At 35.2% G+C, this 25,566-nt stretch overlaps 2 protein-coding genes across 2 annotated transcripts; both read left to right on the forward strand.

Moving 5' to 3' along the window:
* The first annotated feature begins 1,186 nt into the window (after positions 1-1,186).
* On the forward strand, positions 1,187-9,833 carry slc34a2a (solute carrier family 34 member 2a). The gene is made up of 13 exons (XM_052545316.1): positions 1,187-1,468; positions 2,738-2,801; positions 2,915-3,025; positions 3,231-3,359; positions 5,283-5,426; positions 6,039-6,150; positions 6,287-6,482; positions 6,742-6,837; positions 6,970-7,057; positions 7,155-7,322; positions 7,488-7,604; positions 8,249-8,373; positions 8,467-9,833. The coding sequence occupies exons 2-13, from the start codon at positions 2,741-2,743 to the stop codon at positions 9,019-9,021; spliced, it is 1,902 nt and encodes a 633-aa protein (XP_052401276.1). The 5' UTR covers positions 1,187-1,468; positions 2,738-2,740; the 3' UTR covers positions 9,022-9,833.
* A 6,184-nt stretch (positions 9,834-16,017) lies between these two features.
* rbpja (recombination signal binding protein for immunoglobulin kappa J region a) lies at positions 16,018-24,195 on the forward strand. The gene is made up of 11 exons (XM_052545325.1): positions 16,018-16,096; positions 16,921-16,959; positions 17,045-17,140; positions 17,851-18,016; positions 18,127-18,301; positions 18,392-18,529; positions 18,693-18,805; positions 18,971-19,111; positions 19,538-19,693; positions 19,799-19,902; positions 20,675-24,195. The coding sequence occupies exons 1-11, from the start codon at positions 16,077-16,079 to the stop codon at positions 21,012-21,014; spliced, it is 1,488 nt and encodes a 495-aa protein (XP_052401285.1). The 5' UTR covers positions 16,018-16,076; the 3' UTR covers positions 21,015-24,195.
* The last annotated feature ends 1,371 nt before the right edge of the window (positions 24,196-25,566 follow it).

Genomic DNA, 25,566 nt, shown 5'->3' on the forward strand with positions numbered 1-25,566 from the left:
TATGGATAGATGTTTCCCCTACCGTCATAATAATGATTTAATTCATTCAGAAACTGATTGTCATGTGATCCAGTGCAGATGCAGGGCAACGGGAATGTTCATGTATTGATCAGTGCCCTAGATTCAGGGTTCACACACACAGACACACACACACATACATATGTCCTCACACATTCTCTCCTGAGAACCATCAGTTCATTTTTGTCCTCTACAGAGGACATTATGCTATTGAAATAAATGCCAGAGTTTTAAATAATGGTGTATCTTAAAGAGGGAATCATTACATTTATTACATTTAATCATTACATTTATTTATTTAAAAACTGGATTATTACAATTAATGGCAAAATTAATTGTTTGGAAATGTAAACTGATATTTCCTACAGACAGGATAGAAAGAACTGAATTAAAACAATTTTTTTTAGCTGCTGAAAATACTAGTGTCCTATTAATTTTGGCCACCACTGTAAATAATATACATTACACGAACATAAATATATACATGCAGATATTTTCTGTATATAAATATATACTGTATGTTTGTTTTTATATATTCATAATTAACACATTTACATGTGTTACATGCGTACAAACAAAAAACTTGGATGCGATTAAGCACAATTAATCATTGGCCAGCACTAATTTTTAAATTCTATTTTATTTTGATATTTTGATATTCATTTTAATTCAAGTTTAATTAATTCTGTTCTGTGCTTTTGTAATTTTGATTCATATCTATAATTTTAATAATTCTATTTCAGTTTTACTAGTAACTTTAGTATGTTAAGTTAATATACAAATCAAAGTCAAGTTTTTTTAAAGTATACCTAAACAATACTTTTGAAAGTTCTTTTGCCCCAGTGACAGCTTTTGTTAAATTTTTTTTTATGTAAGCGTAATAAATACATAATAAAACGTGACGCAGGGCACATCATGGCACATCATGGCACATCACAGCACACAGTTGCACATTAGTTCTTCCACATAGTTTAAAAAAAACAGATACCTTTACACAGTCATTATCTGATGCCACACTCGGACACTTTGAACCATGCACATGAATGGGCACACACAGACACACTCCCTTTTCCGAGTGTTATCACTGACGTGGTAAACCTTGGACAGGGGAATCCTAAATGATCTGCTGGAGGGCTATAAATGTGTCTGACTGAGCAGAAGTTGAATTGAGCCATTATGAACAACAGCAGAATCTGAGACACATCACCTGGACATGTATGTTTTACTGACTGGTCTCCTTCAAGAAAAGTGCTTCTGTTCAAGTTTTAGATTTTTTTTATTTGAGGTCTGAAAGTAAAAACCTAGAGAGGGAACACGCTTCAGACCATAGAGAAGGCACGTATTGACCACAAAGGCAGGTGGGCTCAGCAAAACACACGTGGCAGAAGGTGTTCAGAAGAGTTTGGACAGCATTTGAGAAGCCAACACAGGCAACCAAACTAAATCTCAGGTGGGTGAAAATGCCTTTAGAACATATTCAAATGATGTTTAAAAAGGTTGAAATATTAAATTAATTAGTTAAAATACAATCTAATATAATCTTAATATTGAAATATATATATATATATATATATATATATATATATATATATATATATATATATATATATATATATATATATATATATATATATATATATATATATATATATATATATTTATATATATATATATATATATATATATATATACCAGAAGTATATCATTTATTCGTAATATATATATATATATATATATATATATATATATATATATATATATATATATATATATATATATATATATATATATATATACACACACACACATAACAAGCAAACTTTAAAATAGTGAAGATTACAAGTGCAGTTAAATGCATTGTACAATACATCACATGACTATACATTTTATACTAAGCATGAAAATAGTATAGTATTTCAAATCATCTTTATAATTGTCATTACATTATAGCATACAGATCTCATTATTGATTATGTTAACAGACTTAAAAAATTTATCCTAAAATAACCTGTTGTGCAATAGCATCATCATCATCATCATCGTCATGTCATTCTTTCTAGGAAAATAACAAATGCTTCTCAATTTTTTAAGCAAACTGTTTTACTGTTCTTTAAAAGCTCATATAAGCTTCACTTGATTTTTGTTTATATAGCAAATAACTAAGATAATCCACAATGTCAATCGTATTCTGTTCATTGTCAGCGCTGAAGCCAGTGTGGAAATTATTTAGCACAGAACAGAGATCAATACAAAACCATGTGAGTTAAATCAACTGAGGAAGCGATTATTGTGATGCTCTTTGCATTCTGTGCATTTACTTACAAAAAAACTAGAATCCAAAACACAATATTTAAATCTTGAATTTTGAAATTCAGATTTGTTAAAGTATTGAATTCCTAATTCTTATACATTATAAAAAATCCAGATAACAGTCTGAATTCTGAATTATTGAAATACTTAATGTCTTAATGAATGGTACATATTTATCTTTTGTATCATATCTTGTTATTTTTTCCACACCAATAAAATTATTTCATAACAGAAATTAGTAGTATCACTTTATCTTTATAGAACCTGACTGTAGTATCACTGACAGGCTTTAGCATTACTATTACATTTGTAGAGTAGAGAAGATGTCACAAATCATAACAATCTCAGTCCGACAAAACTGAAAATGAATTAATAAAACAGTAATATAACTGATATTTATATTTTGCAGACAATGGCACCACGACCAAAGCACGAAGATGAATCTGAGGGGAAGCCAACAGAAACACTTGATGGTAGGCACAGTGAATATTTGAGTATAAATTGTATTTGTATAAATTGTGTATCAAATTCAAAATTTAGCCAGTTTTAGTGAAGTTCGCCTCTTTTCTTTTATGTCTTCTCTTAGTTCCCAGAAGGAAGTCTCTCTCCATGGCCCCTGCTGTCTCCACAGCGGCTCTAATTGAGGATGATCCCTGGGACATGCCTGAATTGCAGGACACAGGAGTTAAATGGGCAGGTATGCTAAATGTTTGTTTGTAAGCCTGGTGGACCTTACCAGAACTAACTAACTCTTTAAACCCTATACTATATCATATATGATACACAATGTTTAAGGCCTCTAAATGATCAATTCTTTCTATTTTTTTTTCAAGACTATACAAGATTAAATAAATAATTAACTACTTCACAATTTTCTCTCTTTCTGTATGTTAATTGTTTAGATCTGGACACTAAAGGGAAGATCTTGAGAGTTTTAACTATAGCAGCAAAGCTGATTCTGCTGCTTGGTTTTCTCTACATGTTTGTTTGCTCACTGGACATCCTCAGCTCAGCTTTCCAGCTTGTTGGAGGTATATTTTGAAATAAACACTTAAATAACACACTAAAGTACAGTTTTCAGTGATTGAAAGAATGCGTTAGTTTCTTGGTGCATTAAAAGAATAGTCCACTCAGAAATGAACATTCTGTCATCATTTACACAGCCTTGTGTGTTCCAGATCTGTATGACTTACTTCTGTGGAACAGTAAAGAAGATGTGTTTGTATCAAAACATTGACTTCCACTGTATGGACAAGAAGTGTATATACTGAACAAAATTAAAAACACAACACTTTTGTTTTTGCCCCCATTTTTCATGAGCTGAACTCATGTAACTTCTATGTACACAGAAGGCCTATTTCTCTCAAATGTTGTTCACAAATCTGTCTAAATCTGTGTTAGTGAGCACTTCTCCTTTGCCGTGATAATCAATCCGGTGTGGCATATCAAGATGATGATTAGACAGCATGATTATTGCACAGGTGTGTCTTAGGCTAGCCACAATAATAATAATAATAATAATAAACTCTAAAATGTGCAGTTTTATCACACAGCACAATGCCACAGATGTCACAAGACATTGAGAGAGAGTGCAATTGGCATGCTGACTACAGGAATGTCCACCAGAGCTGTCAGTGAACTGAATGTTTATTTATCTACCATAAGCTGTCTCCAAAGGCATTTCAGAGAATTTGGCAGTACATTCAACCAGCCTCACAACTGCAGACCACGTGTAACCACACCAGCCCAGCACCTCCACATCCAGCATCTTCACCTCCAAGATCATCTGAGACCAGCCACCCGGACAGCTGCTGCAACAATTGGTTTGCATAACCAAAGAATTTCTGCACAAACTTTCAGAAACCTTCTCATGGAAGCTCATCTGCATGCTCGTCGTCCTCATCGGGGTCTCAGCCTGACTGAAGTTCGTCATTGTAATGACTAGGGTGGGCAAATGCTCACATTCAATGCTGTCTGACACTTTGGAGAGGTATTCCTCTCATGGATGAATCCCAGTTTTCACTGTACAGGGCAGATGGCAGACAGCGTTTATGGAATCGTGTGGGTGAGTGGTTTGCTAATGTCAGTTTTGTGGATCGAGTGGCACATGGTGCCAGTGGGATTATGGTATGGGCAGGCATATGTTATGGACAATGAACACAGGTGCATTTAATTGATGGCATTTTGAATGCACAGAGATACCGTGACGAGATCTTGAGGCCCATTGTTGTGCCATTCATCCACGACCATCACCTCATGTTGCAGCATGATAATGCACGGCCCCATGTTGCAAGGATCTGTACCTGAGTGCATGAGTCAAATGGTGGTCACACAAGATACTGTCTGGTTTCCCCCCCCAGGACCCCCCCAATAGAGTAAAACTGCACATTTTAGAGTGGCCTTTTATTTTAGCCAGCCTAAGACACACCTGTGCAATAATCATTCTGTCTAATCATCATCATGATATGCCACACGTGTGATGTGGATGGAATATCTCGGCAAAGGAGAAGTGCTCACTAACATAGATTTAGACAGATTTGTGAACAATATTTGAGAGAAATAGGCCTTTTGTGTACATAGAAAAAGTCTTAGATCTTTGAGTTCAGCTCATGAAAAAGGGGCCAAAAACAAAAGTGTTGCGTTTATAATTTTGTGGAGTGTATGTGTGTGTGTGTGTGTGTGTGTGTATATATATACGTTTCACAGAAGACAGAAAATCATACAGGTTTGGAACAACATTATGGTCAGTAATCAAAGACAGAATTTTCATTTTTAGGTGAATTATCCTTTTAAATGAACGGACAGGTGGCTTTTTAAAAAAGTCCCCAATATTCACAATAAAATATGAAATGTTCTCCTATGGCATCAGGTTAACGTCGAAACCTGTGAATTCTGTGCATTCTCATTGTTATTCGTAATGCATAACAAAAACGTATTATTTATTTATTTTTCAGGTAAAGCAGCAGGGGACATTTTCCAGGAGAATTCAGTGCTATCGAACCCTTTGGCAGGCCTGGTTATCGGGATGCTGGTAACGCTCCTAGTCCAGAGCTCCAGTACTTCCTCATCTATTGTGGTCAGCATGGTCTCCTCTGGTTGTGAGTACAAACAAACTCCAGAATTATGACAAGATATCAGTCCTGGCGATTATTAGAAATGTTAACATGAATGAATTAATGCATCAATCTAAAAATGAAAAGAGTATTTTGGTAACACTTTATTTTATAAGGTCAAATTCTCACTTTTAACAAACCATTTACTATGACATTTGCCTCAATAAACTAATTTGCAGCTTATTAATAGTAACAAAGGTAGTTGTTAGGCTTCAGTATTGGGATTAGGCATGTAGAATATGGTCACGTTGTATATGTGCTTTATGAGTACTAATAAACAGGCAATATGTTTATAATGGGTATGCTAGTTAATAGTGAGAATTGGTTCATAAATTGTTATCAGTATTTCATAACTGACTTCAGATTGTCAGCTGTAAAATTCCACCTGACACAAATTGCCCTTTCTGTTACATTTGGTTATGAAGCCTATTTTTGTAGCAAAATATTTGAATAGAACTGATGGACAAGATTTTATTAAAACTGGATCGCAGACTTGATGTCAATATTTGGTACAAAATCATAATCAAATCAAATCATTGTCATAGCAAATCTTGATGTAGTAAATTCCACTTTTAATAAATGTATACTCCTCAACAGTGCTGGAGGTCTCAACTGCTGTTCCTATTATTATGGGGACTAACATCGGCACGTCAGTGACAAATACTTTTGTAGCCATGACACAAGTTGGCGACAGGAACAAGTTCCGCAGGTAAGGATAAGGCTTTAATATTAACTTCCTAATGTACAAACAGAACATTACTTGAACCAGGAACAGATTTCTTGCTTCAGAGAGAAATTTACTAAAATTGAGATTTAATTGAGATATGACTCTTTTCCGTGTCCAGGGCATTTGCGGGAGCCACCGTGCATGATTTCTTTAACTGGCTTTCTGTCCTGGTGCTTTTGCCACTGGAAGTAGCCACAGGTTACCTGGTGAAGCTCACAGATCTCATAGTCAAATCATTTAATATCCAGAGTGGAGAAAATGCACCAGCCCTTCTGAATGTTATCACTGACCCACTCACCGAATCTATCATTGAGGTATGTATGAGCATGTGTGTGTGTGTGAGTTCTGTCGGTAAGTTGAAAGAAGTGTACATTAACAACAGGACAGAAAGAGTGAATTACCCCACACAAACACTTATATTGCCCTTCTATAAAGTACAAAGTTACAAGGAATGCAAAGAGCAAGATAGATTAGTAATCTAAAAATGACTAAACTTACAAATACTTAAAATTACAAACTATGTTAGAAGTATAAATATGAATAATTAATACTTTAAACATATTTTTTAAAAAGCTGGATGAGTCTGTGATAAGCGGCATTGCACTTGGAGACCCTGAAGCCAAAAACAAATCTCTCATCAAGGTCTGGTGCCAGACATTCTCAAACACGGTAATTACACTAACAGATTTCAGATGGAAGCGGAAAAAAAAACACATTATATTTTGCAAACATCTGCCAAACTACTGTGATTTTCTGATATTTCTGACAACTGACAAAAACATTTTTTTTTTTTTTTTCTAGACTGTCCAGAATGTGACAATGTCAAACTGCAGCAACTTCCCTTGTTGGGAATTGAAGAATGTTACAGAAGTTATTAACATCAAAAAATGTGAGTTTAAAACGACACCCGGTTTCATAGATACTGATAATCCAACAATAATTATGCTAATAGAGACTAAACAAGCTGTGGTCTCTCTCTATTCTAGGCAATCACATCTTTGTGAGCACAAACCTTTCTGACCTGGCGGTGGGTCTGATTCTACTGGCTTGTTCTCTGCTCATCCTGTGCACTTGCCTCATTTTAATTGTGAAATTGCTCAACTCGATGCTCAAGGGCCAGGTTGCTGTTGTCATCAACAAGATAATGAACACTGGTCAGCATCCTTGAGATATTTTAGAACCAGAAGCTATCTCCTGTTAAAATAAGCAAAATGAGTAAAGCTGGTATTTCAATTTGACTACACTATATTTTGTGTTGGCTGGTAGAAACAAATATATAAATATATCTTTGTTTGTTGTTTTTTTTTTTGTATGCACAGATTTTCCATTTCCATTTGCATGGCTGACTGGATACATTGCGATTGTGGTTGGAGCAGGAATGACATTTATTGTCCAGAGCAGTTCTGTCTTTACCTCGGCTATAACTCCACTTGTTGGTCAGTGCAACCATTTGTCAAAGTTTGGCATTATTTACTCACCCTCATGTTTTTATGTTTGGAATTATCGGTAACACTTTATTTTAAGGTGTCCTTGTTACACATATTACACATACGTAATATTATAATTGCAACCAGTTATGCGTAATTACATAGCAAGTAGCCTACCCATATAGTATGTACATGTAGTTAATTAATATTACATTGTACTTAAATGTATTATTCCACCTGAAGGACACCTTACAATAAAGTGAAACCAATGTGTTGATTTCTAGTCCAATTCACATACATTAAAAATTATGTCAAATTTATTTTAACTTTTAAGATTTTTTTAAATTATAGTTTAAGTTTATTTAATTTGAATGAATTTAGTACTTAAAGTTCATATTTCAAAGTAAAAAAAAATTCAATAATTTTAATTTTAGTTAATAACCCTAGCTAATTATCTACTGTATACTCATGGATGTGCCAACAAGTGCAGAACAGCTTCATATTTCATACCGGTACATGTTTTGTATATTAATGGAAAATATATTAATAGAAATATATTAGTGGACAATTTTCACCTAAGAACATTTGGGTGTATTGAACTATTCAACAATGCACCTACAAACTAACAAAGCTAGTTTTATTTTTGGTCTCAGGTATTGGTGTTATAAAACTTGAGAGGGCATATCCTCTTTCTCTTGGATCCAATATTGGAACAACTACTACTGCAATATTAGCTGCCATGGCTAGTCCAGCAGAAAAGCTTGGAAATTCATTACAGGTTTGCATGACATGCAAATATATTTAAATGTGTTCATAATCACACTCACACACCCAGTCCATAACCTAATGGGGTAACTCTTCTCTCCATTAGATCGCCTTGGTTCATCTCTTCTTCAACCTCTCTGGGATTGTGCTGTGGTACCCAATCCCTTTCACACGTCTTCCCATTCGAATGGCAAAGGCTCTTGGTCTACTAACAGCTCAATACCGTTGGTTTTCGGGCTTGTACATCATCGTCTGCTTCTTCATTTTCCCTCTAGTGGTCTTTGGCCTGTCTTTGGCAGGCTGGCAGGTACTTGTGGGAGTTCTTGTTCCCATAGTGGCCATTCTGATCTTGGTTATCATTGTTAACCTTCTACAGAAGCACAAACCCCAGTGGCTTCCTTCTGTTCTTCGTTCTTGGGACTTTCTTCCTCAATGGGCTCACTCTCTGGAACCATGGGATAGAGTAGTTACCATAATGGCTGCTCGCTGCTGCTGTTGCTGCAAGTGCTGCAATGTCACGGAAGAAGTCAAAGAGACAGGAACACAAGAAAATAAAGATAATGTAATTGAAATGTTTGACAATCCGACAAAGAACGCTGAGATCAAGGAGGCCAAGAAAACATCAGACAGTTGTGAAATCCTGAAGGCAACCACTTTTTAGAGATAAACGGAGAATTATAGGTTATTACCGGACATATCCAACTCAAACTGGTTTAACACCTGGAGTTGACAGGTTATCAGTGGACTTTAGAGCAAGAGGAAACAAATATATAATTATTATTATTATTTTTAAAAGACTTACATTTATTTTGCTTTGTATATTGAAATTTTTATACAGAGATGCTATTTTGTACAGGATACTGTCAATGTTATTGTTAAATATGCAATCTTATGTTACATATTATGAGATTTTATGATTGTTCTTTTATTTGCATCAATGTGAAAAATACTTTTATTTTTAATACCTCTATGTGGAAATAAATGCAAGCTAATACACAAAGTCTAACATAAAATGTTTTAAATCTAATTTCAGCTCTGATCTGCACATTATCCTCTGTTTTACTGTTTCCATTTTATTTATGTAAGCTTTATTTAACACGGGCCTTTATATGCTGTAAAATATTGCGATGATTTTACAATATTAAACAGTTATTTCTTGCAATAAATTGCCTGATGCTTTCAGAATTTTAACAGGGTAAAAAAAACACAACCAGTTGCACTGTTACATTGAGAAATAAAGATTGACTTTGAAGTCTGATGATAATATTGTAGAAATTTTTACTGTATAGTACAGAAATAATATAATGTTGTTTAAACAATGAGCAATTAATATTGTTAAAGTTGACATTGGTTATTCTGCAGGAAAATCTCTAAATCTCTGTCATTTTCTGTTCATTTTCACTTTGAAATCACGGTATATTACAAAATGTAATTGTGGTGAATATACTAATATACTATATACTAATACTAATGTAAATGACTGTGAAAGTAGATCACTAGAAGCCGTTGATATACAGTAATCCACACAAGGTTTTACAGTATACACAACATGGATATTTTCTCTTGCTCCTGTTGAAGCCACAGTATATTTAATTGTGATAATAAATACTTTATTACTAAATACTATATATAGAAACACTACAGTAAAAATTACTGTGAAATACTGGTAGCCAGGAAAATACTGCAAATACATACTAAAACAAATATACAAATATACTTTAAACAAATAAAACATTTAAATATCAGATTGTTTTTTGCCATTTGTATTTTATTTGTGAATGCTATTATTAATATTGTAGTCCAAAACTCAAGTGACCTAACTGTAATCATCCTTTCTAGGGTTTTAATTCATATTGCTTTATAAAATGTAAGTTATCATCTTGTTTTGACAACAGAATGATGAATATGTGGAAGATTATGAATCAAATGAATTATGAATGAGAAATAGTATTTTCTGAAAACTTCTTTTTATCACAATAACAAGTTTACATCTTATATTTATCTTTATATCTGAATGAGCATTTACTGATTCAAAGTTAACACAGTGAACTGCAAATCATAATTTTTTAATTTCGCAAGTCACAGAATCCTTGTCACTTTTACTGATTTGTGCAATGTAACATTCCCCTCAATTATATCTCTTCCTCTATTATAGTTAATGATTCTTCTACTTAGGGCATGATTATGGGTCACATATCCCATGTTCTTGCATGTTATCAGACAAACTCATGATGTATTATAATTTTTATGGCCAGTGGGCAGGTTTGAGGCAATTAACTCGAGCTTTGTCTCAATATCTGTTTCATCTTCTATCAACCTGTTTATGACATGCCTCTATTTTAAGGGCCTTCTTCAGCAAGCAATGAAATGGCAGAGGGCGAAGGAGGTTGTTAAAGTTATCAATTAATTGATAATAACTGGAATAAAGCAGACTCAGAGCAGGATGAAGATGAGGGGGAACAGCTTTGCCCTCTTCGGCCATATCTTTATGGTTGAACATGTTATCCTATGGTGTCTATCAGCAATATTTATAGAGATTACTAAGTACTAAATGAACACTGCTGTGTCAGTTGTGCTTTCCTGAATAATAAAATATTGCTAATGATTAAATATGAGTCTAAATAGAAGTTATTGGAGCTAACTCAACACTTTTGAGTGACTGTGGTGCAACAATTTTTTAATCTTGCTTTAATTATTTAGTGCATTTTAGTATAGGGACCAATTCTTACTAATAACAATTTGCTTATTAGCATGCATATTACTATTGGCAGTTTATAAGTAATAAAGCAGACATTATATATAAATATATATAGATAACTTGAGACCAAATTTCAGGTACAAGCTTTTAATGACAATTAGTGATATACAAAATTTCCATCTCAGCATTTCTTGTGGCTGCTTGTTTGCTCAAACTCCTACCTTGGGAATGCTGAGTCAGTGACATCATGATAAGATCAAAATAAAAAAAGAAAGCTTGTTATTCCTCAAGGCTTTAGAAGTCCTGCTGAGTCCAACATCGATAACAGTTACAGTAGCTAGAATCAACTTTATGACGTAAACCAGCATGTTACAAACAACAAAAAATACTCATGTAGTGAAATAACTACGATTCTTCAGATCTAAAATATGTTGCAATCACATCTAATAAGATAATACAATAAGCAATCCTAATGTCAAATGATCTGAGACATCGTGTTCCTGATGTTAAGTAATTAAAAATGAAGTAATTAAAATGTTCTCAAACACTTCATGAACTCATGTCCTTATTGCTGTTGATTTAATTGAGGGCAAAACACAGAATTACGTAAGTAGCATATACTGTACTCTGTACTGTACTGTACTACTGTACGTAAGTAGCATCCTACTGTACTCTTCTTGCAGGCCAACCTGGCTTCAAATCCCTGTTTAATGGGATGATGATCATGACTTGCTTCTTGTGTAGATCATATGGCAACCTTCTGATTAGAAAACATGGCTATTGATTGCTAAAAACTGGGTTAATCCTAAAGAGACATGTTTGAATTTGAACAGATCAATTAGTTTCACCATGTAAAATATATTTGTAAATGAAAGAGGTGCCAATATTAGGGCACTGTGTGTGTTATCAATAATAGCTTGACGATAACTTCAGCTTTTTTTCATTTAGTTGCAAAGGAAACGTTTCTAAATTTTTTATCTAATTTATCTTGATGTTCTAAAATAACTTAAACTGAAATAAGCATTACCAATTATTACTAAAAGCCATATGTAGTTATAATGCCCCTCTGCACACACAACTAAATTACCAAAGAAAATGGAAAATTTTAAAATGTATTACAAATATTAGTATAGTACAGTATGCCAGTTATACTAAAATAACATTGTTGTGTAATATTAAAAGATCTGTCATATTCTAGTCTTTTCCAATAAAGAACCTGGTACTTTTGATGGTAGGCTACTTATGAAGTGTTGGGGACATAATTTACATAATGTAATTACAAAATAAATGTAATTGTAATTAGTTACTGTTACTGATATAAATGTGTAATTAAATTAGTTACTTATGAAACTGTTAACAATTACAAAGGGGGTTACATCTGATTGTTTTTTTTTTCACACACACGCATACAGATTTTATTGATTTATTTCATAAATTGCAGTGACTGCTCTAAAATATGAGACAACAATGTTTTAGGAGTTTAGGGGACATGCTTATCCATAACTGTTTTATTTACTATTTTGGATTCATGCATATGCTTTATTTTTTAAGATCAGCTGTTTTTTTCTCTCAAGACATTGTTAAATGTTGTTTCCTTTCCTATGCAAAGATTTGATTTCAAAAACAGTATCATAGCTACTAAACTATTTATTGTTATTGTTTTAAATCTGTATTAAACCCTAGAATGATCTCAAAGTAAGTGTTATTTTGTGACATCTTTGCTTTACAATTAAACTATTATAATCTTAATTCAAGTGATGAAGGATTTGGAAAATTACGCCATCAGTGTTGAGTACAGTAAAGTCGAGGCTACTGTATGTTACCTCAGTCATACACTTAACATTGTTTTAGCTGTAAAATAATTTTCACAGATTATTGGAGAAACCAACGCTTTACAAGAAATACTGTTATTCTATTATTAAACTTTCTACTTAAAAGTAACGTTTAAGTAAATAAAGTTTCTTTGTAAGTATGTGCGCAATATAGCAATTTTTGAGCGAAAATACTTTTTTATTTTATTTTAGTTTTTTAGTTTTTTCTCCAGTCAGTGTGAAACAACAGCAGTTTAATAGTGAAATAATACTGCCATCTGGTGATGTGAAAGCAGTTTAATTGTTGTCGCAGATAGGCATTAATTAGACCACATATAATGTGTAGGTTTATAATTTCAAATAACTGGAATGTATGGAATTGAAAGGTAAACATTTATACTCTTAACTTTTAAAGACTTTTAATAACAACATACTTTTTTACTGCTTCACGTCAGATCCCTATTTCCTGGTGTATGTGCCCTAGTACCCGCGCTTCCTTCCTTCAAGAAATCTTTTTCTCACGGCCCGCGCTGTAAAGGTGCGGTCTCTTACCATCGTGAGAACTTTCACACGCGTTTGGCTGGCATCCGTCCGCAACGTACTCTCGCGATAACAAGGGGCCCGCTCTCATAAGCTCCCATCACAAGCGACCGTGAGTTCTCGCGTGACTTCAGAACTTTCCCACGCCTGTGATTCTGCATTATTTCTCACACTGCCCCTCCCCCTCGTCTGTTGCAGTGTGGTGCGGAGCGAGGGTATGGAATTACATTTGCTTCAATAAAAATGAACGAAACTTTATAAAAACTGAACATAACTTTTTCAGAAAATATCAAAAATATGCCATTACAAAAGAAGAAAAACACAATGAAAATGAAAATGAAAAAAATGAACTCGCACAAAATTAAAAGGCTCTTCAAATATGCTTCATTCTTTGTTAATGAAAAATATTTGTTTTCACTAATCATGGATTCTGAATGCATTGCCACAGATTTCGCTTAAGCTTTCACAGTTTTTCGTTTGGTTTTGACACAAACTTCTCATGGTGGCGGGATTAACAGTGATCTACTATGATTGGATAGTGAGCTTTTGATGGACAGGTGCTCTCTGAACTGGAAGTACAGACTCCACTCAGTGGTGCGCATATTGGAAAGCTCTCGCACTGATTTGTATTACTAAATATGTAAATAATATTTGACCTTCAATCGTCTCAGTCTGTAAAGGTGAGCTCTTGTCCTTCAAGGCAGCTTGAAGTAAGCTTGTGTTACTGAATGACAATAATAACCCAGAACAAACTTGCACACTGTAACATGAAAAGCTTGTATGTTATTGGTTACTTCAATAACACAAGCTTACTTCAAGCTGCCTTGAAGGACAATTGGAGGAGGAAGACGATACTGCTCCGTGTCTCTCCTGAGAGCTCTTTATGTAACGTAGGCTAGCGAGTAGTACTGTGCAGGTAAACCTCACTCCCTGATCTCAAGAGATGCACTAATGGCTTTAGCCATTTAGCCTCCTTGTTAGTGCGTCCGCCTCCCATGCATTCTAACAGTCCTTATAGCTTTCTTATTAGTAGATACTGAGATTACATTCAAATAGTTTTCCATTTCTTTTAAGAAAACAGAGAAGACAGATTTACAGTTGGAGAATTTGCATTTGTTAATGTGAAATTTGTTTAGGAAAATTTTAAATTAATAACAAAACTGATATTTTCGTTTGTGGGGTCAGATTAATAATACCCAAATATAATGTTTTTCATATGTACTGCAAAGCCTGGCAAAATCTTAAACTTGACAAACACACCAATATCATCCCAAAGTTTCTGAGTGTAGTGACATGACCAAAATAAGTGTACAGTTTCTTCAGAACTCGAACAAAAAGAGCATGTAAGATCAATGTCAGATTTAAATCTTTGTATAAACTTCTTTACATGGTAGAACCTGTGTATGAGCTTAAAAGAAATTTCTTTCACTTTGTCTGTGAAAAATAATAGGCTTGTTTGAGATATGCCTTGCCTCGTCTGAAATGTAGACGAGAGTAGGCGGCTGCAGTAAGGGGATGGGCCAAAAAAGTCCTTTGAAGTTGGACACTTCCTGAATCTCACTGTTTTGTCACCTGCAAATGTCAGCAATGGAGGAGATCGCGTTCACGTTTTTTATCGCAGATGAAGTGGATGTCATGCAAATACCACTGTTTTGTCATCATGTGACACTTGACACTTCTCAGATGAAACCACACAAATATGAGGCATAATGGCTAAACAGACCATTTAGATATGTATGTGTGCATGTATATTTTTAATGGATTGATTTATTAATTCACACAATAATACAATAGAATAAAGTGAAAATTAAAACAAGGAAAAATAAAAAAAAAAATTAAAGAGAAAAATAAAATAAAATAAATGCATGTCCTAATTTTTTACTTCACTAGGTGTGTTTTGTTATTGTTTAGTTCGCATGTAAATAAAAATAAATAAATGGGTAATCTAATTCTTAGAATAAAGCTAAAATGTATCAGTTTACATTCTCAGCCAATGAGCATGAAGCTGTGTCGTCAGTCAGTCGTTTCCCATCATGCTTTTGAACAGCGCAGTTGGTGGAGAGCAACTGCGCTCGACTGCTCAATCCGACACAGCTGCCTCGCCGTTGCGAGAGTTTTTTGGCACACGCCAGCATGACATCAGAGCAAGGTGGATGTAACTCGGACACTTTTCTAACTGGCATGCATCTCGCGGTGATCACCGGTGATCTGTTCTGCGCAGATTTTGCTCATCTCAAACAAGCCTAATTTTTGCGGTAGCGACAAGATTTAATCACCGCGAGAGCTTTCCAATATGTCCATCAAAAGCTCACTATCCAATCAGAGTGGATCACTGTTAAGCCCACCCACCACGAGAGGTTTGTGTCAAAACACCAAACAAAAAACTGTAGCAATGCATTCAGAATCCACGATTAGCGAAAATGAATCTTTGAAAAACATTTACAAAGAATGAAGCATATTTGAAGAGCCTGTTAAATTTGTGCGACTGAGTTAATTTTTTTAATTTTCATTGTGTTTTTCTTCTTTTGTAATGGCATATTTTTGATAGTTTGTGGAAAAGTTACGTTTAGTTTTTATAAATTTACGATCTTTTTTATTGAACCAAATGTAATTCCATACGGGGGGAAGTCTCGCGATTGTTGGCGTTATTAGAGAGAGTTGGTGAAGATGGCGCCTGTTGTGACAGGGTAAGCAGCGAAATTATCAACGGACGGGGCATGAAAAAGTCACACCTAAAATAAGTGTTGTCTGTTTAGTCAAGATTATTTGCTTTGGTTTATTTATTTTTTTACACTCACGGCCGCTTGTCTCTGTGCTGCTGGCCCATTTCGGAGTACTTCTGCGTGGTTCTCGGGGTTTTCAACGATGTGCTCTTTTATTCAGTTAGCCGTTTAGCTTTTAGTTAGCTGAAAGATTTTCAGCAGTTTTTCATAAACACTGTATACCGTTGATAGCAAACATTTAAATGTAAACACAGTAAGATTGTATTAACGCCGTGTTTGAATCTTTAACATACTTTGTAAAGTACTTGTATAAAATTTGAGCAAACTTGTGAGTTGGTGTACATAAGAGAGAAAGATAGAGTGAGAGAGAGGGGGCAGGTTAGCAGATGTTAGCCAGCCAAATTAGCTAGTCCAGTGAGTGCAAAACAAAAACTGAGAGCTTTCGAGAGGACTCAAAACCTTCTCTCTGTTTCATGTCAGACTTCTCAGTTAAACTACTTTTAGCTTAAAATTGTGTAATTTTTAACGTCCTCTCATTTTTATGTAAAATGCTCATATCTATCTCAACTTTTACGCTTATTTTGTCTTGTATCTCAAAACCTCGTGATCTGTCTAAATAGACATATAGGGGCATCTCATGCACTCTTGAACTTGTTTATCCTGCTCAAAAATGCTGTCTTTCTTGGTAGACATAACTGGGCCCGGACAGTTTTGTTTTGATTATTTTGGAGTGTGGATCAAAGTGATGTTTGAAGTTGGTCTTGACTTTGTCTTGCTTTGTTTTGTAGGAAATTTGGGGAGCTCCCTCAGCCAAAGCGTTTAACAAGGTAAAGGCACTGTTAAGTTCATATATATATATATGGAAAACAACAGCTTAAATAAACCTCTCTATTGTATTTTGTGGGTTTGCAGGGAGGCAATGCGCAACTACTTGAAGGAGAGAGGAGATCAGACAGTACTCATACTGCATGCAAAAGTTGCACAGAAATCGTACGGCAATGAAAAAAGGTGAGTGATGAGTTTTAGCTGTACACAAATATTATTAACAGTTTATGTATGTTATATACAATAAAGCCAGTCAACATGAAATCACAGGTGTGTCTATTAAAGGTTATTACAGAATTCCGGTCTTAAAGTGAATGATTAATCAGTAAGGAAAAAGGTTCAGGACTAGTCTTCATTAATTGTCACAGTCACTGTTTACACCTGGTTTTAACATCTGTCTTGAGTAATCGAGCATAAATGTTCAGCAGAGATGCATTGTTTACACCCGTGATTGGATTTCATCTGAAAGTTTGACCTCTGAATTCATCTATTGATATATACATTTTGGTCATAAATGGATCCCGATGTATTTCGGGAAACAGCAAAAAACATTAATTACATTTCTGATAACTGTAAAAGGTGGATCTTTTACATTTAAGTGACCCCAATAGATGTTAATGGGTCATAAATATGACTATTTGAGGGTTCAGTCAAGCCCTACATTACTCTTTTGCTTGTGGAATATCTTGTTTTACTTGTATATTTGACATATTTTGGAAGTAAAATTAATTACGTTTCATGTCGACTATGAATCAAGCTTTGGTAAAGTCCAGTTAAACACACAAAATGTAAATGAAGAGATTCATAAAAAAAAAAAAAAAAGAAAGATTCCTTATACAAGCATCCAAGTTATTTTTTCTTTAATCACTTCAAAAACTCTTTCAATCTATTAGATTCTTCTGTCCTCCACCATGTGTTTACCTGATGGGTTGTGGCTGGAAGAAAAAGAAGGAGCAGATGGAGAGAGAGGGCTGCTCGGAGCAGGATTCTCAGCCTTGTGCCTTTATCGGCATTGGAAACAGTGAACAAGAAATGCAGCAGCTCAACTTGGAGGGCAAGGTGCTTTATGGATTTTATTATGGCCACACATGTATTGTAGCTGCATTTTTAAAATAACTTAAAGAAAATCAGTGTTCTGGCATCACAACTTTTGTGCTTTGCTTCTGCAGAATTTTTGCACAGCAAAAACATTATACATTTCTGACTCGGACAAACGGAAGCACTTCATGCTGTCAGTGAAAATGTTCTACGGGAATAGCGCGGATATCGGTGTCTTCCTCAGCAAACGAATCAAGGTCATCTCCAAACCTTCCAAAAAGAAACAGTCACTGAAGAATGCAGACCGTGAGTCGAAAGCATTTCTTGTTTGAGTCACTAAATGAGTGTTGATATGTCCAGAATTTGTAAGCAGCTCATTTTCAATGTCTTTAATAGTGTGCATAGCTTCTGGGACGAAGGTGGCTCTTTTTAACCGCTTGCGGTCCCAGACTGTCAGTACGCGGTACCTTCATGTGGAAGGGGGAAACTTCCATGCTAGTTCACAACAGTGGGGAGCCTTCTTTATTCATCTATGTGAGTTATTCGCCACTAAAATACTATGTTAAAAGTAGTGCCAGAGTTCATATCATCTAATGAAAGAATGTGTAGAAATTATGTATCAGTGGTTTCATTTTTAACACCTGCAGTTTTTCCTGTTAACTATGAATTGGTAATAATATGTAATTCTGAATTCCAGTGGATGATGAGGAATCAGAGGGTGAAGAGTTTACAGTCAGGGATGGTTATATCCATTACGGTCAGACGGTGAAGCTGGTGTGCTCTGTGACAGGCATGGCTCTACCCCGACTGGTGAGCTATTATCCAGTTGATTGTACATGATTAAAAGGGTTGGGCTAAGAGATTGTGTCCTGCTCAATCAAGGAGTGACATGATAGCTGTGACTCAAATATGTTTGTGTAACAATGTAAATAGCAAGGATTTTCTGGAGGTGAAATGCTGTGTGTTTCTGTGAAGGTCATCCGTAAAGTGGACAAGCAGACAGCGCTAATGGACGCTGATGATCCTGTGTCCCAACTACATAAATGTGCCTTCTACCTTAAAGATACAGAGAGGATGTATCTCTGCCTGTCACAAGAGAGGATAATTCAGTTCCAGGTCAGTCAACCGGTACTTCTAGAAATGTGCTTTTGCTGCATAGATTTGATATGATGCCCTATAATCGATGAAAACGTGACATACCGTATTTTCCGGACTTTAAGTCGCACATATGGTCCTGCGATTTATAGTCAGGTGCAACTTATTTATCAAAATGAATTTGACATTAACCAAGAGAAATGAACCAAGAGAAAACATTACCGTCTAGTCCAGTGCGACTTATATGTTTTATTCCTCATCAGGACGTATTTTTGGACTGATGCGACTTATACTCGGGTGCGACTAATAGTGCGAAAAATACGGTATCTGTTCGAATTGCGATTCCTGTTATTTAAATTAGTCTTTAAATTCTCATCTTCTTAATTATTTTGAGGCTCTGTAGCATTTTTAATGTTAATAATTGAAATATTTTCATTTTACTCTCAGGCCACACCCTGTCCCAAAGAAACAAACAAAGAAATGGTCAATGATGGGGCGTCATGGACAATCATCAGCACAGACAAAGCAGAGTACACTTTCTATGAGGGGATGGGCCCTGTACTCTCACCTGTCACACCCGTGCCTGTTGTTGAAAGTTTACAGGTAATGCATGACTACGTATTACATCAAACTGTTTTATAATAAAAGAGCATGGACTGTATGTCATAGTATTTGTAAGAAATTAACCTTTAACCCTTTATGTTGTAGCTGAATGGAGGAGGAGATGTTGCCATGCTGGAACTGACGGGACAGAACTTCACGCCTAACCTAAGAGTCTGGTTTGGAGATGTAGAGGCAGACACAATGTACAGGTAAAACCACCACACCAGTTACAGTGCTGTACAGTTCAGCAAACAGAACAGCACCTGGCAGTAGTGAATCATGCCCATTTTAAAATAAGAGTCCTGGTGCATGTTGGGCTTGTTCATAATTAAAAGCTTTCCATTAAGCTTATTGTTTTTTTTTTATTTTAGCAAGTCATTTACATTTTAAAATAAGCATCCTTGTGCATGTTGGTGCATTATTCATATGTATGTATGTGTATATATATGTTACTATTGATATTTTGGTTGCACAATAAACTTTATCTGGCATTTAATTCAGCAAACTCTTGTAGGTTATCTTCATGAACCATCACGAGGAGGAAAGACTAAGAATGTTATTTAATGCATACATTTGTATAGATTTTCTACTGCACCATAATCTGTTTATTGTCTTTCTTTAAACATCATTGTACATTGCAATCAATATATAACCATCCATCCATCCATCAATATAAAATGAAAAATAATAAATGTCTAGAGTATTTTAAATTTACAATGACCTTGTTTCTCTTATCTTTATTGAATGTATAATGCAGACTTTTTAAAGAATCTAACATGTAGAATTTATTTTGAGATTGTATGTTTTTTTTCTTTTCGATGACTCTAGTTATACAGGTTGTGAAGTCTTAACTTTGCAGATAGCCTGTGATCTATTAATCTCTATTTATGTTTTCCTGTGAGCATAATCATTACAAATATATTGAGAATATTCATTACATGATTGTCAACAATTCATAGTTACACGTTCTGTTTCCTGCAGGTGTGGCGAAAGTGTGCTCTGCGTGGTTCCTGACATCTCTGCATTCCGTGAGGGGTGGCGTTGGGTTCGGCAGCCAGTGCAGGTTCCTGTGACTTTGGTCCGTAATGATGGCATCATCTACTCCACAGCCTTGACTTTTACCTACACGCCAGAGCCGGGACCACGTCCTCACTGCGGCGCCGCGGGAGCCATACTGCGGGCCAACAGCAACTCCTCCACCTCACCATCTTCCTCATCCTCCAGCCTACTGCTGCAGTCAGCCGTCGACAGCCAGGCAGGATACGCAGCAACGGGGAGCGTGTCTTCATCTTCCTCTTCCTCAGCTATGTCTGTCTCCTAACCTGGGAATCTCAGTGTGTGTTTGCATGTGTGAGTATGTGAGCCTTTGTGAGAGATGGTGATCTGTCCACTCGTAGACTCTCCTGCATAGATTCATGGGATACAGATCACAAAAAAGGATAATGGTGCCACAGAGAGAGAAGAAAAGAGAGACAAGACTTCACAAAAAGACTGGACAGAACAAATGAAGATGTCTCTTTTCTACTCTCTCTCTATCTCTCTTTGTTGCAGTTCTTTTTTAGTCTGTTCACTCACTTCGGGGGAAGTGGCAAAAGAAGTGATGTGTGCCGTGGATCAAGATGCCACAGGATCGCTGCGTTAGCCTCACATAAAAACAATCCAAAAACAACAACGAAAAACACTTTCTTTTCAAAACAAAGCCTTTTCTTAGTAAGTGCAAGCTGGAAGTGGCTTTGAGTGATTTTGTTTTCTACTAAAGGGCTTAATGCACTGTTTCGCCAGGCTTGGAAGAAAAGTTATCATAGTAATATAGTTTTTACGGACCAAGGAATATTATTATTATTATTATTTTTATTGATATATAATTTTATAAGCTTTAGCTAAGGTACATTTTTCACCTTTTTCAGTTTTATAACATATAGTAAACTTTTGTTACCAAATAGTTTTGTATATTTCTTGTGAGCGTTTGGGCTCAGAAGGAAAAGGTTCATGCATTTTAAAAGCCTGAACTTATAGCTGCCTTTACTCGTCTTGGCAAATGCCTTAAGTCATCTGGAGTGTTCACCAGACCCATTCTGTTTTGTAATAATATTTTATGTCATGTATATTGGTCTTTTTCCCATTCTTTTTTTTTTCGCCACTAAACAAAGATGTAATATTGATGCCATTTTTGTGTATTTGGGAGAAGGTGGCTCTTTTTTTTTCATATGAAGTCTTTAACACAAAAGCTTTAACTGACTTTAAAATAATATCGTACTTCTCACATAAGCGTAGCCATTGATCTGGCCCTTTTTCATTGGCTATAGATGTTCAAGCTGCCAACACAATGCTAACCTATAAAAATCCCACACCTAATGGCTTCCATTTAGTTTAACATAAACGCACAAAAATCGTTTTAATGGGTCAGCGATTTCTAATTAATTGGTCGACTCAAATCCTTTGGTAGGGAAGGACTCGTTTGCATATCATTCACGCTTTCAGTGTCACGATTACTGTTAGTATCAGACTAAAATCAGCATGTAGAAAAACTGGTGCTTTGTTGTCATGTGATTAAACCATATAGAGAAGCAATTGTTGGGATTCTGTAAGTACAGTCATGTTACAAGAAGCTTGAATGAATAAAAGTTTGTATTCTCTCATTGATACCAGATAGGGATGTCCAAGATTACTCATTTTCAGAATCAACCTATTTAGGGCCAGATTTACAAACTCTCTTTTGGTGTTAAAAAACGACTGTCAGGATTTACTAAAGACCGTGAAAAATTTATGAAAAGGTTGGAAAATTGATGCTTGTGGTAGATTGCGTTGGTCATTGGAAATGATGTAAATTTGCACATTACCCACAAAACTTTTCACTCCTGTCAGCACTTTTGTGGTAAAATGGTCTTGCGCTAATTTACCCTAGTAAATCTGGCCCTTGAAGGGTTTTCTGACACGCTCGCCGACTAATCAGTTTTATAGTTCATTTTTACCTAAACATGGCATCACTTATACTTGGATACTCAAATGGATGTATGAATGTGTATGGTTGTACTAAAAATCTAGTCAACCTCACTAACTGACTATCTTGTTTTTGGACCCATCCCTGCATGTATTCAAATAGATTATCTGTGTCAAGCTGAATGGAAAGAACCTGAAAAAGCACTTGTTATCACACATGCTGGGTGAAGATCTTTGGTTTGTAGATTACAGAAAATGGAATCTTATCCTGCCTTTCTTATATTTTGACTGCAGAAGTGGCATCACTGCTACGTAAAAATGTGCCCTTTTCAATTGATGTCACATGCAACTTTTTTTTAAATCAAATGTTTAGTAACAAATGTTAACTTCTGTAACAGCTGTAGTCTAAAGCAGACTAAAAATGAGGCCTTACACCACTACTGCTTAATAACAGGATCTGTTGATAAAATATTACACTACAAATTATGTCCTTTTGTGGAAAGGGCATGATTGTTCGTTTATACCTTTTTAGCAGTATAATACACAGAGCAAACTGTCATCTCAATTCTGCTCTTTCTAGGCATCTTAGTTTCTTTTGACGTACTTTTCCCGCCCCACACAACTCTGTATGCATCATCTGATCAGACAGAAAGAGACACTTGTGAAATAGTGTGCTCTGGAATTTGCTGTTACTCAGTATGGACTGCATTTTGTTACTGTTTGGGAATATATAGGAACGGCAGAAGTAGTTCCTCAGTGGTTTTGGTTCTTTTAATTGATCCCTTCCTACCATGGCTAATATTTATATAGGAGTCTAAATGTTACATTGATTATTTTATATAACATTGTATTACATTTAATGGTTTGTTAATATTTCAAAATATTTCTTCCATGATTGAGGGAAAGTTACTATGAAACTTGTTTTGTATATCATTCTTTTTAAGTAGTAAGGCCATGTTTGGTCTGCATTTGAAATTGTTGCTTTAGAAGAAATAAAAGCCAAAACCCAGTAATTCTTGCAAAGCCATTAGTATCTACTGTGAGCAATTCCTCAATCAGGGAAGAATATTAAAGCATACCCTGTGCAAGTGCCGAAATGCAAACCGCCAAATCGAAAGGTCAAATTGGGAAGGTCATGCCCAACTTTTGTTTTCAGTGTTATTTTCCTCTTGTATCCAGTTGTCTTCCAGATTAACCATGTTGAGTTTTATCATTTCTGTCTATCACATAAAAGTTTGCCTGTCACCTGTGCCACTGTGCTTACATTGAACAGAAAGTAGTGTGTTAGATCACGGTTATCTTCATCAGTTTTGTCTGTAGAAAAAAAAAAAAAAAATGATGAGAATTGGTGTCTTTTTTCTCAGCCATTTCAATGGATTGATTTACATTTTGGAAGTTACCAGCCTTTGCCAAATGGCTATCAGCTGTTCTGGTTTTGAGTGCATGCTCTAGCAGATTTGTACTGTATTGTTGCTGTCTAACTCCTAAAGGGCCAGTGTATCTATTGCGTTTGGAATGGATCACTAAACACTGTAATAGATTAAAAAAAGTGTCAGATTGTTCTTTTTTTTTTTTTTTTGCAGTGCTAAATTGCATAATACACACACCCATCAAGGACTGTGGTAGGGAGATCGCAGTACTGCCCAATGACTACTGTGTGCGAAAAGGGATAGTTCTGGCATGGTTTGCTCGCCCTCATGTCATTCCAAAACTATATTTGTTTTTTATGGAACACAACAGAATATATTTTTAAAGGATGTTTTGGCTATTTTTGCCAATACAATAAAAGTCTGTGGGATCTGAAAAATGCTTGACCATTTTGACTTTTATTGTATGGACTAAATCATAAAAGAATATAAATTGTTTGCATATATTTAAAGTGTACACACACACTAGAAAGAAACCACAATTCTTTTTTTCAGGATTCTTTGATGAATAGAATGTTCTAAAGCATTTATTTTAAATGGAAAAGTTTTGTAATATTGTAAATGCGTATTGTGTCCCTTCTGATATATATTCATACATATTAAAAGATTTCAGAAGGATGCTGTGACACTGAAGACTGCAGTAATGGCAGCTATAAATTCAGTTTTGCCATCATAGAATTAAAATGTTAAAAATATGAAATATAATTGTTTTAAATTGCAAAAAATAAAATAAAATAATAATAATAATAATTTAAAAAATATGCACAATTAAAATTTTTACTGTATTTTTGATCGAATAAAAGCAACCCTGCGGTGAACATAAGACTACATTAAAAACATTTTCAATCTGGCTTTGAATACAAATGTACTGATCAGATGCTAAAAATAGGTACTCGTTACTTCATGTATACATATGATTTTTTATAAGATTCAAATAACCTCCTACTAGAAAAAAGTGTTTCCTAGAGAACTGTGGGGGAATCCCCAGTTTAGTCATGCAGCGCTGCAGTGCAGGAAACACTAACAGGATAGCAGTATGGTGATATACCATTCCGAACATACTTACTGTTTAGCAGTCTCACTGCTTGCAATATAAACTGAGATGCAAGTCTTCACAGGAGGGAAGTGGATTGACTTACATTGTGGTGTGCCAACAACAAATTGCACCTTAAGCCCAATAAGGCTCTTGAAATGGTAATTGATCTGAACAAGCAAATCTGTTCTCACTCTACTTGTTTATCAGGGATTCTGCAGTTATTGTGGTGGAATCCCATACATTATTTTCCAAACATCACCAACACTAACCAGAGGGAAAGAAACACATACAGCCAAGCCCATGTTTTAAAGTCAACAAGAACTTTTCCCATTATAGATTGCTGACATCTATGCTGGCCACCAGGGGCAGAAATGAGATGGTGTTTCTCATATTCCCTTTGAAGTGAGTTTGCCCTGAATTACAATGACAGACACCTGTCACTTGTACATGATCCAAAGGCCAAATGTTTC

This window comes from Carassius gibelio, chromosome B1, assembly GCF_023724105.1.
Source record: "Carassius gibelio isolate Cgi1373 ecotype wild population from Czech Republic chromosome B1, carGib1.2-hapl.c, whole genome shotgun sequence".
Taxonomy (NCBI): Eukaryota; Metazoa; Chordata; class Actinopteri; order Cypriniformes; family Cyprinidae; genus Carassius; species Carassius gibelio.